Here is a 17,527-nt window from a genome sequence, read left to right as displayed (position 1 = left end):
TCCTTTAGTTGCATAATAAATCTGCACACTAATAGTTGCCTAATAATTGTGCATATGTATTCCCTGATGATGTTCACACTCACATTTCCGTTGTGAAACATTCAGGTTTCAGGTTTATTAACATTTTGGATTGACTGATAGCACTGTGTTTGTTCCATATTAAAATTAATCCTCAAAAATACAACTTGCCTAATAATTGTGCACACAGTGTATCTTTTAATTCCCCTTTACTATTCCTGATGAACTTGACCTCCTCCTTAACTGTTCTTTTACTACTAAAATACTGAAAGAATCTCTTGGGGTCTTCTTTCGCCTTATCTATACTAATAAAAGGCAAAGCCCTCACTCACTCACTCACTCACTCACTCACTGACTCACTCACTGACTCATCACTAATTCTCCAACTTCCCATGTGGGTGGAAGGCTGAAATTTGGCAGGTTCATTCCTTACAGCTTCCTTACAAAAGTTGGGCAGATTTTATATCGAAATTCTACGCGTAATGGTCATAACTGGAAGCAGTTTTTCTCCATTTACTGTAATGGAGATAAGCTTCAACGCCGTGGGGGCGGAGTTTCGTGTGACATCATCACGCCTCCCACGTAATCACGCAGTACATAGAAAACCAGGAAGACCTCAAAAAAGCGCTCAAGAAAACATGCATTATATAATTGAGAAGGCAGCGAAACAATAAGAAGCGAGCGAGTGACATATACTACCATATATTCATGAGTGTTGCCAGCTCGGAAAGAAAGCACGGTGTAAACCTAAACTTTAAATTAAGTTCATAGACAGGCTACCGCTGGCGTTTCACATACACACAGGTAATGCGGGATACAAGTTTAATGAGAGGGGCGCAGGATATAAACGAGAGTTTTGATCACTTTGTAACTAAGTTAAAATTGTAGGTGAAGGGGTGTGCTTATGCAAATTCGAGAGACTGTGTTTGTGGGGGATTGACAGTTAAGGCGGGTGGGGGAGTCACGTCATCATCTCCCCTCCCACCTCATTTTGCTCTGAGCTGAGCTCCGCGGCTAACGCTGTCTTCCGAAGCAACTTCCTCAGACTGCCACCAAATACTCACAGAAAAATCCACAAGTTAATACACACGCTGTCTCTATAGAGTTTCTACACACTGAATCCTCCAGGCACTACTTACAAAAGGTCACATTGACAATCGTGTTACGTTATTTTTAAAATCTTTCCTTTTCTTAGCACAAGCACAGCCGAGAAGCTTCGATGCATGTGCTCCATAACGCATTAAAAATAATGCATTTAATCACACTTTGCATTACAAGCAAAGGGGAGCTTTTGTCAATGCATGATTTCCTGGTACACGGATTACATTGATCAGCGCATCCCGATTCATTTTACCCTCGCACCACCTTAGTTTGAGAAGAAGTATGAAAAAATATGAGGTTAACACAGAAAAACAGATCACCAATTCAAGCTTTATGAATAATCGGTTCGCCATCAATAATTGTTTTGGTAAAGCCATCCTCCTTCCATTTTATAATTTTTCCGCCACTAGCCATGATTAAATGAACGGTAAAAAAGTAAGAGCGAAGCGAGGGTGACTTATTTAGGCAGGCATATATATGACAGCAACACTCATGACAATGTCAATCATGTTACGTTATTATTAAAATGTTTCCTTTTCTTTTTCATTACTTCTTTAACACACTACTTCTCCGCTGCGAGGCGCGGGTATTTTGCTATATATATATATATATGAATGACCTCCAAAGAGCGCTGAGACTTTTGATATCATGAACGTGTCTGCAAACTGGGGTCTCCTGCCCAGCAAAAGTCGAGCAGCCGGCGCTGCGTGCATAGCTGTGCCGGCCTTTGAGGCGCTGACTGCGCTTCTGCCTTAAGTCAAAGTGAGCACTTTTAATTTTTTTCATCCTCCCCCTGCGCTATAGCCCAGACAAGTGCAAACACGGGACCCCTTTTCTACACCACGGCAAAATAATATTAAGGCGATTCACAATCGAGGCGAGGCAAGGCACAAATTTGAACGTTCACATAGAAAATGTAATTTCAATGTACCTGTACTTCTTAAAACGTTAATGTTTTACTGTTTAATAACTTATAGACTATAATTTATTATTTTTCCCTTGCACTCAGTGACCAAACCTATACACACACATATAGACACATACAAACATACACACAAGTATATGTATGTGTATATATATATACACACACACCACACACACACACATACATACACACATATATACAACGACACTCACACCACGGCAAAATAATATTAAGGCGATTCACAATCGAGGCGAGGCGAGGCACAAATTTGAACGTTCACATAGAAAATGTAATTTCAATGTACCTGTACTTCTTAAAACGTTAATGTTTTACTGTTTAATAACTTATAGACTATATTTTATTATTTTTCCCTTGCACTCAGTGACCAAAGCTATACACACACATATAGACACATACAAACATACACACAAGTATATGTATGTGTATATATATACACACACACACACACACACACATACATACACACATATATATAATTTGTGTGTGTGTATGTATGTATGTGTGTGAATATATGATGTAGATAGGTATGTATGTATATATATATATATATGTGTATATGTAGTGTAATAACTGGAGACCAGAGGCGTGAAAAGGTTTGGGGCAGCCACCCGTTTAATGCGGTTTCCTGGCTGCAATAGAATTCGAGACATTTCAAAACAGTTGTTTACACAACAGAGTCCAAGACAGAACTGCCTGCCTAAGCAAAGGCAGTGAGCTTTATAGCTCAGAGGGCGGAAATGATGTCGTCCTCTGGGCGGAACTGGAAGTGACATCACCCTTGGGGCCGGAACCGAAGTGACCTCATTCTTGGGGCCGGAACCGAGGTGGTGTGTCCTTCCTGGAAATGGCGGCTCCTGTTGGGTTTTCCCGGGTAAGACCTGCAGAGAACTCAGAAAGAGCGTCAGCGTACCCCGCCCGGGCAGATGTATAAACAGTATTGTCTAAGCCCTTCAGCTGCTTCCCATGCACACGTGTGTGACAAGACTCCCCCCTCAGCCCAGACCCGTCGGGTCGGGCGACCTGCACCGAGAGGTCGTGGGCCCGGGAGAGGGCATCGGCGTTGGCATGAAGGGACCCCTGTCGATGAACGAGCGTATATTTGTACTGCTGCAGGTCAAGAAACCACCTCGTGACCCGCGGATTCGACTCCCTGTGAAGGGCCATCCACTTTAAAGGCGCATGATCCGTCACCAGAGTGAACACGCGACCCAAGAGGTAGTACCGCAGCTGCGTCACCGCCCATTTGATCGCCAGCCTCCTTCTCCACCGCCGCACCTGGTCTCCGGTCCAACAGTTTCCGCTCAGGTACATAACGGGTGTTCAACACCGTCGACGCTTTGGCTCAACACGCTCCCAAGCCTGTGTCCGGCGTCCGCCTGGAGGACAAAAGGGAGAGAGAAGTTAGGGGAGATTAAGATAGGTGCTGAAGTCAGAGCCCTTTTTAAGTCACTGAATGCAGCCCCCGCTTTATCAGACCATACCACCGTATTAGGAGCTCTTTTCTTTGTCAAGTCGGTCAAGGGCGCTCTCTCGGAGAAGCGAGGCACAAACCGGCGGTAGTACCCGGCCAAACCGAGAAAGGATTGGACTTGCCGCTTGGTTTGCGGACGGGCCAGGCCATTATGGCTTGCAACTTGGAACACTGTGGCCTCACAGTACCCGCCCACTAGGTAGCCCAAATATTTGGCTTCTCTCAACCCGAGTAACATTTCTTGGGGTTGATCGAGCCCGGCCTCTCCCAATGTCCGTAATACTGCTGTGACCTGCTGTATGTGCTCCTTCCAGGTGCTGGAATAGATGACAACGTCATCCAGATAGGCAGCACAGAACGAGTTATGGGGCCGGAGCACTTTGTCCACCAGACGCTGAAAAGTCGCAGGCCCCGTGTAACCCGAATGGAAGGACACGATACTGCCAGTGTCCGCTAGGAGTGCTAAACGCGGTTTTTTCCTTCGCGGACTCCGTTAAAGGAACCTGCCAGTACCCCTTTGTCATGTCAAGTGTAGTCAAGAATTTGGCTGGTCCCAGTCTCGAGGAGGTCGCCCCGCGAGGCATGGGATAAGCATCAAATCGGAAACTTGGTTGAGCCGACGGAAGTCATTGCAAAACCTCCAACTGCCGTCAGGCTTAGCAATCAAGACGATGGGGCTGGACCAGGGACTACTACTTTCCTCGATCACTCCTAGTGCCAGCATTCGCTTGATTTCCAGTTCCACTTCTACTTTCTTTGCCTCCGGGAGTCTGTAGGGTCGCTCACGGACGATCACCCCCGGGTCAGTCACTATGTCGTGCGCAATCAGAGAGGTCCGACCTGGTTGTTCACTTACCACCTCTGGGACCGGCGGATAGCTGCTTCGAGCTCCTGTCTCTGTCTGGGAGATAGCTGTTCACGAAATTAAGGGCACTTACTTCCGAAGAGAGCAGGGCTGTCCGGAGGAGGGATCGGGATCCCTCTCCTTCCACGGTTTCAGCAGGTTTACATGATATATTCGCTCAGCTGGTCGGCGATTGGGCTGTTTCACCAAATAGTCGACCAATCCCTTCCTCTCCTTAATTTCAGTAGGGGCCTAGCCAATGTGCGAGCAGTTTAGAGTGTGAAGTAGGAACCAATACCATGACGCATCCCCGGTTGGAACTCCCGGAGAGTCGTACACGGGTCATACAGGCGGCCTGTGCTGATTGTGCCTCCTCGATATGACTTTTAGTATAGGTCTTATTACATCAAATCTATCGCGCAACTGGGCGATATACTCCAAAATGTTAGTGGAGGGCTGTGCCTCCCCTTCCCAGCCCTCTTTTAAAATATCTAATAAGCCCGGGCTGTCTTCCGTATAGTAATTCAAAGGGAGAGAACCCGTAGAGGCTTGAGGACTTCCGTAGGCAAAGAGGACAAGGGGAGGAGTTGGTCCCAATTCCTCCCATCCTTGCTGACTACCTTACGTAGCATTTGCTTGAGAGTTTGATTGAATCTCTCCACTAGCCCATCGGTTTGAGGATGATACACGAGGTTTTAAATGCTTTATTTTCAGTAACTTGGCAGTCTCCTTGAACGTTTCCGAGGTGAAAGGCGTTCCTTGGTCCGTCAGGACTTCTCTAGGAATGCCCACGCGTGAAAAGACTCCTACTAGTTCCCGTGCAATATTTTTAGTGGTAGCCGAGCGCAATGGAACGGCTTCAGGGAATCGGGTTGCATAATCCACGAGGACGAGTATATATTTATATCCTCGGGCTGAGGGCTCCAGGGGTCCTACTATATCCACCCCAATCCTGTCAAAGGAACGTCAATAAGGGGAAGGGGAATCAGAGGAGCACGGTCCTTCCTAGGAATTTGCCGCAGTTGACACTCCGGGCAGGAAATGCAAAAGCGGCGAACCTCCTCATTAATCCCCGGCCAAAAAAAACGGAGCTTAATGCGCTCTAATGTTTTATCGGAGCCGAGATGGCCTCCAAGAAGGTGAGAGTGGGCTAACTCGCAAACCTTCCCCTCATGTTCAGCAACCCGATACAATAATTCATTATCCATGACAAAGTGAGGTCCCTGTGGCATGGGCAAATGCGTCGCGGGCGTTAACGAGAACCACTGCATTCTTTATGTGCTTCAGAGAGTCGTCATTCCACTGTTCTCTCTTGAAAGAAGCCGGAGTCGCTCTAAACTGAAAGTGCAACTCAGAGAGCGGGTCCGTCTGACCTCAAGGGGCGGAGAATCCTCCTCGCTGCCGGGGCGCTAGTGGATGACGTAGTAGCCCGCGACGGTCCGGGAGTATCTTCGTCACTCTCTTGGCCTACCGCCCCACTCCCTGTCGGCTGATTACACGGTGTGGAAGCAGCTTGAGATGAGTCTTTATCATCTATAACGAGGCCAAAAGCTTTTCGGGGAATGCTTTCTAAACTACCGCGGTTACTGTCAGACCAGTCCGCCCGAGGATTACGGAAACGGAGGATCCGGGTGTACCGCTTCGTAAGCCGCGAAGGGTTCCTCCGAGACATACGTAACACGGGCGGTATTGTACGGCGGATATCTCCGTGTATACATTTTAGACTGGTCTTTTTTTTAATCCATTGTTGCGGTAGAACAAAACGGCGAGCAACGACAGACACGTTACTGCCGGAATCAAACAGCGCTGTTACCATATGTCCATTAATAATAAGCTCTCCCGTATGTTTATCCGCCAGGGGATTGCTAAGGGCACACAAACAACCCCGCCATTGTCCCCTACGGTCCGCCTTGTTCCCCGACAGGTCGCAAGCCAGACGGCCCGGCGACTTCGGAACAGGCTCTGGATTGCGTGGAAGGGACTGTTTTGTAGGACATAACTCCCGGTAGTCCACAGAGCGGCTGGTCTGCCCTCCCGGGTTCACAGCCGGCCTCTGGGGTTGCAGGAGCTGTAGCAGCTCGTCCAGGAATGGAATTCTCCCCAGGCCGGCTGGGCAAATTCCTGGGGTATTCGCTGTAGCAGCAAAAAACAGGCCACTTGCTGCACTATTTGCAAGGGGGTCAAATCAAATGGCCGTAGCCACTCACCCACCTGTTGCCAGAGATCCATAGCCTGCTCTGACAGGCCTTTCGTTGGGTTAAACTCCCAGTCTATTATATTCTTTACCTGCCGGCCTGGGGACAGCCCATCGTTAACAGGGACCTTGGTCCCGATGGGCGGCTCGGCTTTCCTACCCAGAAGAGCATACTGAGCCACTCGTGTGTTTTCCCCAGAAGCCAGCCCACGCCTGTGGGTCCCCTCTACCTTCTCCACGAGATGGGTTGGTAGCCCCGGGTTATGCTCGTGGAGCAGAGCCTGCACCGCGTCCTTCCTGACCCTCCGGCGCACTCCCTGCCCCGAAACTCGGCCCCGTACTCACCCACCTGGTTCCTTGAAGGTCCGTGTCCCGGTTCTTCGGGACACCATCCTGCCGACTACGCCACTGTAATAACTGGAGACCAGAGGCGTGAAAAGGTTTGGGGCAGCCACCCGTTTAATGCGGTTTCCTGGCTGCAATAGAATTGAGACATTTCAAAACAGTTGTTTACACAACAGAGTCCAAGACAGAACTGCCTGCCTAAGCAAAGGCAGTGAGCTTTATAGCTCAGAGGGCGGAAATGATGTCGCCCTCTGGGCCGAACTGGAAGTGACATCACCCTTGGGGCGGAACCGAAGTGACCTCATTCTTGGGGCCGGAACCGGAGGTGGTGTGTCCTTCCTGGAAATGGCGGCTCCTGGTGGGATTTCCGGTAAGACCTGCAGAGAACTCAGAAAGAGCGTCAGCGTACCCCCCCTGGGCAGATGTATAAACAGTATTGTCTAAGCCCTTCAGCTGCTTCCCATGCACACGTGTGTGACAGTAGATATGTATATAGATATGTAGATATGTATATATATATATCTATATATATATATATATGTCTATATATATATATGTATGTATGTATGTATGTGTATATATATATGTGTGTGTGTGTGTATATATATGACAGCAGCAATCCAAGCTGTGAGAAAACAGTAAAAAGGAGGCGTGTCAGACGTCGTGGTACATTTTCTGATGCAGCTGCTGAAAACAACTTCGTGACGCTGCCGCCAAATACACAAAACCATTACTTTGACAATCATGTTACATTATTTTTAAAATGTTTCCTTTTCTTTTCATAACTTCTTTAACACATGACATCGCTGTGAAGCTGGGTATTTTGCTATATATATATATATCACAGCGACACTCATAACAGTGACAAAACAATTACATTGACAATCATGTTACGTTATTTTCAAAATGTTTCCTTTTCTTTTCATTACTTCTTTAACACACTACTTCTTCGCTGCAAGCTGGTATTTTACTATATATATATATATATCATATATATATATATATATATATATATATATATGTATACGTATATATATATATATATATATATTGATAGATAGATAGATATGAGAACAACACTCATATCAATGACAAAACAATTACATTAACAATCATGTTACGTTATTTTTAAAATTTTTCCTTTTCTTTTTCGTACCTTCTTTAACACACTACTTCTCCGCTGCGAAGCTCGGGTATTCTGCTAGTCTGCTATATTCCTCTCCAACTGTCTTTTAGCCTCTCTGATATCCTTCTTGATGGTTGCCCTCATGTTTTGCAATATTTTCATTAATGAATGTCTACAGTAAACAACACTAAATATACAATACTTTTATGAAGATTTTATATCATGGGAATATTATATTGTGAACTCTGAATTGCAATATGAATATAATTGTAGAATAAGGGTGTTGTTTCATGCCTACATTTTAAACTCATGCTATGTTTGTATCATTTGGATAGGGGAGCCGCACCTTTCCAATGTAATTAAGCAGTTCAAAAACCATTTAACTGCAGCTTCTAATGTCACTCCTTCACAGTAATAAACTGCAAATAATATTAGTTCAGCCATATTAGTCTAATATATGTGGACAGAATTGCTTTCCACTTCCATTAATTTCCAGAGAAGTAATTTTTTTTGTATTTTTTTGTTAACTTACCTAAAGCAGCATGAGAAGCTCAACGTGCCTTCCCAGGCATCTGACTCACATGCTTTGGGCATCCAAACGGCTGTCAGACAAGTAAAAGAGGAAAATGAATAAAATATATAAGTTGGTGTTACCACTGTCACGGTAAAATTAAAACAGTACACTAATTCGTAGCTAGAGTCACACAGAGTACTCTGTTTTACGATAGATGGGTTTGTAGATTCACCAATTCTTTTCAATGGGAAATTTTAAACCGTTGTACAACAAGAAAATGTAACTGTTTTGTCAATAGTCTAAGCTGTTTGATGCAGACAGACAGACAGATAAATATGACTATCACAGCACAGGCTTCTCATATTATATGCAAACACACCTAAAATATCAGAATGCTGCTTAGTGGTGTTACAGCTTATCTTTGTGTGCAAAATGTTTAACTTAAAAAAGACTAAATTATGAGGATAAAAATGTTGCTTTTCATGTGTTCCACTGAAGCAAATAACTTGTAGTGTAACAATCATTTTTAGGATTTTTTAACCACGTTTCTCAGTGGTAATGCACAAGATGAACCAGAGTTCATAGAATATCTCAGAAAGACTGATGTTCTATCAGGGTGGCCCCTAGATAAACTTCCTCTCAACAAGCCTACCATCTGTGTCCACACCTTTTTCCGGTAAGTTTCATAAATTCACTAAAGCTAGCCTATATATGAGACTTGTTCAGTAAACAAATTTATATTTTACAGGTGTTCAGATAGACCTCTTTATACACTCTGTCTTGTTTTCTGCTGTGTTTCTATTGACTTGACAAAATTTCATAGTACCAAACACTGCTGCTATGTCCTAGATACGACAGCATTTAAAAGTAGAAAGTTACACATAAAGCATTAACATTTAATATCATGGCCAAAAGCATGGGATGCAAAGGAGGTCCTTCTTTATTGAGTTACCAAACAGTGCAGAAGGTAACTAACACACACATATCCTTTTACATTAATCTAATAGAATGCATTAATCACAGACAAACTGCTGTAAATATCCACACCTTGTTCATTTTGTTTGTACCAAAACATTTTTTCCATTCCAATGTTAAAGATCATTTGAGAGGTCTAACCCATGGAATGTTTCTACATACAGTATGTGTTTTGCATTAAAAATTTAGTTAAGGATAAGTTATGTAACCATTTTGTAGCTTTAGCATTTTGGTACTGGGTTGCTAGGATGTGTGGCACTGTTTCTAGGAGCTGCCTTACAAGATGCACCGTTCATGATGTTCCACTTTATAACTCCATGCACAGTGTCCAAGATTACAAATTAAAACCTTGAACAAGCTTTATGCTTAATATGTGGACAGATTTCTGGTTCTGTTTGACACAATTAACATCTTAAAATCATAATAGCTTATTATAATACATTAAAACTTTCATCAGGTGATGACAAAAAAATTCATTACGATGCCATAAAACTTGTGTGTTAAGTTGGCGACCAGTAAAAATAAAATACTGCCTTTTCTTTTTGCTAGCCTGTCTATCCACTCTATAATCATGTAACTCTAAGCTGGTAGCAATGTAGTGTTCTTCTTTTTGGTCAAGTGGTTAGTGATGTGAAACTAACATATTATATTACCTCTTGATTGTCATCACAATCCTGTTTTGAAGGCCAGGTTCTGGGGGCCAGTTGCCCTGATCTCACTCCCTAACACCTTACCCATGAGCTAATTTTACAAGGAAGGCTTGACTTCTTTTATGTCAAAATAATTTATGTCATATGGGCGGCACGGTGGCGCAGTGGTAGCGCTGCTGCCTCGCAGTTAGGAGACCCGGGTTCGCTTCCCGGGTCCTCCCTGCGTGGAGTTTGCATGTTCTCCCCGTGTCTGCGTGGGTTTCCTCCGGGCGCTCCGGTTTCCTCCCACAATCCAAAGACTAGGTGGATTGGTGATTCTAAATTGGCCCTAGTGTGTGTTTGGTGTGTGGGTGTGTTTGTTTGTGTCCTGCGGTGGGTTGGCACCCTGCCCAGGATTGGTTCCTGCCCTGTGTTGGCTGGGATTGGCTCCAGCAGACCCCCGTGACCCTGTATTCGGATTCAGCGGGTTAGAAGATGGATGGATGGATAATTTATGTCATCTCCTTTCTTTAGCACTGCCACACCAAGAGACACTGTTTTCATCAAACATTTCAAATTAATGTCATACTGCTTTATAACACATAATGAACTTGTAGTTTGTAAACAATTAAATGCTTGATATCCTTATGTAAGATCTATGTTGACAAGAGATCTTTTCTATATTTTACCACTCCAAACTTTTAATAGCCATTTATAACTTTCTTTAAAAGGTTCTATGGTAGTTACAGATCTGTCTTTATTAACTGTTTTATTTATATTTTAGCAGGAATGCTGTAATCTCAAGGGACACAAAGGTGTCATCAAAGATCTATATAATTAAAACAGTAGGTGAAGTCTTTGCTTATCACATTATAATAATGCTCTATTAGTACGCGTCACACGTATATGATTTAGTGTTGCAATGATGGTACTCATGGGTGTACTTAATAATCATGAGAAGATTAAATGCTTGCAATGGAAATCAGACGACACAATGCAATGTCTTCTTTTCAGATAAGCATGATGACTGTCTGCCAAGGAGTAATGTGTACTCTGAAGACTATAGTGTTATAGCTTCCTTGTAGGGGCAGTTGTCAGGCAAGATTAGGTTTTTGATAACTACCTGCTTTGACTGTTTAGAAGTGACTCACATCAAAGTTAAATTACAAAACTTGGATTTCAAGGTGGTTATCAGATTCAATGACTGTTTCATCCTTACCTCCTTCTTCAGGTGATGGGCAAACTCAGTTTACCTTTTGGTGCATTATAATGTATATCAGTGGTCCAGCAGGGTGTAACAATAAATTCAGTGGATATTCTCAGCACTGGCAGCACTAAATGAACTTGCTCAAAAACACAACAAATACACGAGTAGACATTTACGAATGGTTTACTACACTCTTAGTATGTAACAAGTTCATTTTAGTATACTGTAAGTCTGAAAATTAGTTCAATTCTTATATTAGATAACTAACGGAGGTATTTCATGGACTAATCCATTTATTAATTATAGGGTACAGTTAAAGTCCTGAAAAATTTGACTGTGACTAATCCCCGGCAACTTTTGCTCACTACCAGATCTGGTAAGGCTATAAATTAAACTTTCATTATTTAGCATACAGAAATACAGAATTCATTTGATTATAAAGAACATTTCCAGTTTGTTCTGTTTTCTGAATATTTTATTTATTTACAAACGCTGTAGTATCTCTGTCCTATAATCTCTTTGTTTAATTGTTTAGTTTTGCTTAACTTAAACTGTATATTATAATCTTCTGCCTTTTTTATATTAATTTCAGGGTTTTTTTCTAAATGCTATTTTTGTGTTTATGTCCTGCTGTCTTCTTATACTTTGTTAAAAATAATCCCTTATGTGAAAAATGGTGCTGTTCCTCTTCAAATGTACACCTTTATTAGAGTCCTCTGTTGTGTTCTGAAATTATCAAACAGTTAGTTTGGAACTGGCCACTCTTGCATGTTTAAGTTTTTATTAGCATAAGTATAGTTTCAGATCTTTACTAGAGTAAGATTATCTGGAACAACATTCACCCAGAACTAATAATTACAGCATGTACTGTTTTTGAGAAACAGATACTTTATATATTTGATATACCTGACTCCCAGTTACTTCCATAACCATTAATGGCATGCCAATTTTTCATTGAGCACACACAGTCACAGCCTATATTTACTAATAATCCATTTTAATATTAGTAACCTGAATATTTTAAGATATCAAAGAAAGAGTACTTTGTCCAAACTTTCTGATTCTTTAAAACTGTTTACATATTTTTTATAACATGCCTATTATAAAAATTCAAGATAAACAAAACGATTATGAGAATTCATGCCATAGATAATAACATATGTTTCCAAAATTAACAAGGACAATAACAGCAATAATATGCACAGGTGAAGAAAAATTCAGCTTTCAAGAAATGACATCTACTGGCCGCCACCATAAGGTAATTCATGCATTTTTATTAAGCTGTGTTTAAATATTATATTAACAACTTTAATGTTTGTTTCCTTAATATTGTGTGTACTATTACAACAGAGTTAAGATGAAAATATGACACAATAATAGCAATCATACCATTACTAGGACCTCTCACACCACCAAAGTAGGGTGATAGCTCAGTAATAAAGTCAAACAGAGTTCAGTAGAATGTGGAATGACCCGCAACCAGTGCTGCATAATGCACTCACATTCTAATATGGTAAACTTCAAATACATAGTAAGCTGATACTTTTTAGTAAAGATTCTTTATCAGTGAAGTCTACCTAGGCTTCAAAAGAAACCTGTTTACTGTTTCCATTAGGATCCCTGGATTTCATTTTAATATGTGGCCATTAAATAAACCTCATATTCTGATTTCACTCTACTAGTTATATTTCTTCTGTGTTTTTCTTTTTTATACAAAGAGCATCATAAATTATGTTAGAATGTTGAAACTCAAGTGGTGATTTACCCTAATTGTTCTTCTTCATGACAAGTTATATTTTTCTTTACATTCTGAAAAGTTCCAACAGCATATACTGATTGCAAATGTTCTGCTTTTTAGGCTAGGCATTGCTTTAAAACCATTTTCAATGCTTCTATATATTGTACAATAAATAAGAAGATAAATTATGATTTAGCTCTGTGTGATAGAACCCCAGTAATTTGTTAAAGAAACAAAATATACATAAATATGTCATAGCTATTAAGAAAATAACCATGTGGGGATGAACACAGGGAAAACACAAATAAGAACAAAAGTTAATAAAAAAACAAAAAAAACTTGCTGCTCATCTTGGCTTCCTGGACAAATATAACGCTAACTGCCTTAGAGACAAACAGTATTTTTAAAGACCTCACATATCCTGCACAATTGCGTGTCTCATTCCTTCTTTCTAGCAAACAATACTTGCACCAGTAGATTCAGAGACAGTTTCCACTTATTACAGCAACATTTATTTATATAGCACATTTTCATACTAATGATGTAGCTCAAAGTACTTTACAAGATGAAGAAAGAAAAAAGAAAAATATAAAAATAAGATTAGGTAATCCTAAATAACAAAGAATAAAGTAAGGTCGATGGCCAGGAGGACAGAAAAAAAAACTTTAGGGGTTCCAAAGTCACAAGACCACCTGGCCCCCACTGGGCATTCTACCTAACATAAATGATGTAAACCAGTTTCATGCCTTACAGGCTTCACGTGGAAGAATTAGATAATGATGGTCATGTTGACATCTGGTCTTCAATCCATCAAAGTGGGGACTGCATGGTGCCTGCACTGTCAGTCATAAGGTTATCATACAGACAATCGTAATAACAAATATTGTAAGAAATATAAGTAACTTATGTTTATTTTATATACTGGGGGCTCCGCACACCGCTTGCTTCGCTCGCCCACCCCCGTGTATTGGTTTTACTGGATATGCAATTTAAAGAGATTGTTATTTTCATGGGAATTGTTACATATGCATTATTTTCACTTTTACTTTAAAAACTTTTGTAAAAACAATACTTGTCCTTTATTTCCGGTCCCGGGCGTGGCTACATCTCTTTCTTGCAGGACGTATAATGCTGCTCGCGTTGTGAAGGGGGGCGGCTGAACGCATGCTAAGGAGATGCCGTCGGATCATCTGCTGTCTTTCTGGTGCTGGTGAGCTGCCTGTTCTGCTTGTCGCATGCCATTGTTTTAAGACCTGGGAGCACATGATGCATGTCTGCCAAAAGCAATCCAACAACTGCTAGGTTAGATGTCCGTGGACTTGTTTTAAATGATGGCTCACTGCCTTGTCTCGCATGATGTTGTAGAAACAATACTTGTCCTTTTTTTCTGGCCCTGGGAATGGTTACATCTCTTTCTTGCAGAACATATAACGCTGCTCGCGTTGTGAAGGGGAGGCAGCTGCTGTTGCGCTGCCCGTCAATCATTTTAAAGCCTGTACAGCCGCTGTCCTTTTTGCCACTTTGTGTCTCTGCTGCTCACATTGTGAAGAGGGGGGGTTAGGGTGGCTGAACGCACGCAAGGAGAAGTGGTTGGATCATCTGCTGTGAGCTGCGTGTTTTGCTTGTCGCTTGTCATTGTTTTAAGAGCTGGGAGCAAGTTAAACTGTCTTTTGCGGGACTTCAAATTGTCTTCTGAGAAGATCACATCTCGTCTCCCTAGTCTGCCTCCCCAAGATTTTTTTTTATAATATAGTAAGCGAAACGAAGGGGGTGACATGAACAGAAGGTGATGGAAGTGATATCATTGGAGGGCAACTGGAAGTGAAATCATCAAGGATGGATGGATGAAAACACGGTTCTTCATGTATCAGGAAGGTGTTTTCATGCGTAGAAATCAAGGTGTGTGATGTTTTTGTTCTTCCTTTTTCCTCGTGAGGAAAAGAGAAAAGCATTAATATGCTGTCTTAAACTCTGCTCCGGTATGTTTTCACACTCCGACAGACCCTTTGGCTGCCCTCTAATCGCGTGTGTGTGATGATATATATATATACAGTATATATATATATATATATATATGTATATATGGGGGTGGGAAAAGTAGAGTCACAATTGTTTATGAAAAAGACATGCAAGTTATGATTGTAACACTCAAGCACACTTTAAGAATAAGAAGAAAAAAATAAGAAAAAGAATACATATAAATATTACAATAATTAATAAATGAATAATTATACAAGAACAAACTGTGTTTTGCATACTCACAACAGTAAACCGACTTTTGCTCATGCCTGTATATATACTGCTGGCAAATATATCCATCCATCCATCCATCTATCCATTTTGAAGCCTGCTTTATCTAAGGCATGTATACTGTATAGGGTGGTCCAGATCTAATTATGCAATTTTCATTACGCTATAATTTATTAAGTTTATTACATAGAAATCACCCGAAAAATCCCGGACCATCGAGAAGTGTGCGAACTAATGACATGAAGAATCGTCTTTATGCCGAACTGGAATTGTCTCTGCATAAATCAAAGTCATCCAGATGATCTGGATCTGTATAATTAGATCTGGACCACCCTGTATATGTCTGGTGCTATGTGTACATTTTTGGTGTGTGTATGTGTGTCATTTTGATTGTATGAAAATAGATTGTATTACAAGAAAAGAATAACAACTTAAATTGTACAAGAATAATAATGAATAAGTAATAAATGAATCAATATGAGCTTGCATAGATATATAATTAATAGAAAAGTAGAGTCTCATGTATAATATTATATTCTAAGAGTTTAAAGATGAATCTGATGATAAGGTCAGGTGGATGGTAGGACAGACAAAAAAACTACAGTTAAGCTGGGGAAAAAAATCTGCAAGAGTTCTGAGGCTAAAAGACCACCCAGCTCCCACTGAAAAATTCTACCTATCATAAATGTGCTTGTGTCATTCCTCATTATTTCCAGGCTTTGCTCCAGAGGATTCATCACACAAAGCTGTCCTGCAAAAACTTTCATTATACTATTTGCACTGTGTACTTCATACAAATGACAATAAACTTCAACTACTGTATATATTAGCAGCTGCACTACAAATACTAAAATAATCAGATCATTTTACTATATGAAAATTTTCTTTGTACAACCACTAGTATTTGTGTTTTAACTCCTTTATTTTAATTTTAATAGAATTCTGATATGAAGTCTAAAGTGCCATCCAAAAGCATTTCAGTGAAAATGGAGTTGGTATTACCAGTACTACAACAAAATGCAGAAACATTAGTCGAGCAGCCAGTACTACCCCATCTGTGCTTTGCTACGTCAGAAAAAAACAGACACAGCAAAAAGGAAACAAGTGAACTGATATACATTAATGTGCAAACACTTAAAGCTGGTGATATTTTTGTGAGTAAACATTCATTAAAAAATACATACTGTATTTGGATGCACTAAAAGCCTATTGGTTCTTTTTTATTTTTGTACCTTTGCTGTCAAGTATCTCTTGTGGTCTTATATATCTATAGTTAAAACTCCAGAGCCACTGGGAAGGTTGAGGGTTAGGGTTAGGGTTGTGGGGGTTGGGGTGGGCTTATTACAAATATGTACGGGTTAGGATTTTTTTTTCTTTTTACATTTTCCCAGTACTATGTTTTAAACTCCTCACTAAACATACTGGTTCCATGCTAGCATATAATACATGTTTTATAAATTAAACAAAAATTAGAATCTCTTAAAATAGACAAACTTTAAAAGGTATAGCATTAATATCAGATTTTAAAACATGTTTTGTTGTGCTCTTTTTTGTTTTATTTGATTTTTTTTTTTTTGATAGTATATTGTTCATTGTGATGTCTTAAATGTTTTTAAGTAACTAATAATAAAATATTAAATATTAATTTTGGATGAACAAATACTACCTGTATTTATTTTTAGGAAATTTAATGAATAAATAGATAAATGCACATTAGTAATGAAAACATTTAATATGAATATGCTTTTTAATAGAATGTTATTAGTACATGTTAGTAAGGAATGTCCTATTATAAAAATCAGTTTATTTTGCGGGATTCACACATTCATAATATGCTGCATAGTTTGTTACATTGTAATTATTTTACATTCATGTTAAAAGTTATTTATATATATTAATGGCATATATTCATAAATAAACCATGCTGCAAAGAGGTACTATTTTGTTTCCCCCTTGCACTGAGAACTATTTAGTTCAAAAGTAATATTACAGTCCATAGAAAATATTGTGTTATCTAATATAATTTAAATATGTTGTAACTCACAGGCAGTAGAATTTATTGGTAGAAGTAAAAAATAATTGGGAAGCGACTCTTGTTATGTCACAGTATGTCCAGTGCTGCAGTCAAATTTATTTTGGCCAGATTCCTAATAACAACTATGCAAAATG

General features: G+C 40.4%; 1 protein-coding gene across 4 annotated transcripts in view; it reads left to right on the top strand.

The window, feature by feature from the left end:
- The window catches only part of LOC120523146 (cyclic nucleotide-binding domain-containing protein 2-like), a 102,051-nt gene that overhangs the window by 65,552 nt on the left and 18,972 nt on the right, over positions 1–17,527 (top strand). For all 4 annotated transcript variants that reach the window (XM_039744158.1, XM_039744157.1, XM_039744156.1 and 1 more), the window contains 5 exons: positions 9,090–9,235; positions 10,948–11,008; positions 11,677–11,746; positions 12,576–12,628; positions 16,297–16,512. In XM_039744158.1, coding sequence (XP_039600092.1) covers positions 9,090–9,235; positions 10,948–11,008; positions 11,677–11,746; positions 12,576–12,628; positions 16,297–16,512 — 546 coding nt within the window. The remainder of the gene's footprint in view (positions 1–9,089; positions 9,236–10,947; positions 11,009–11,676; positions 11,747–12,575; positions 12,629–16,296; positions 16,513–17,527) is intronic.

This window comes from Polypterus senegalus, chromosome 2 (assembly GCF_016835505.1).
Source record: "Polypterus senegalus isolate Bchr_013 chromosome 2, ASM1683550v1, whole genome shotgun sequence".
NCBI classification, from domain to species: domain Eukaryota; kingdom Metazoa; phylum Chordata; class Cladistia; order Polypteriformes; family Polypteridae; genus Polypterus; species Polypterus senegalus.
The sequence above is the reverse complement of the archived record's forward strand: the minus strand, read 5'-3'. Positions and strand labels throughout refer to the sequence as shown.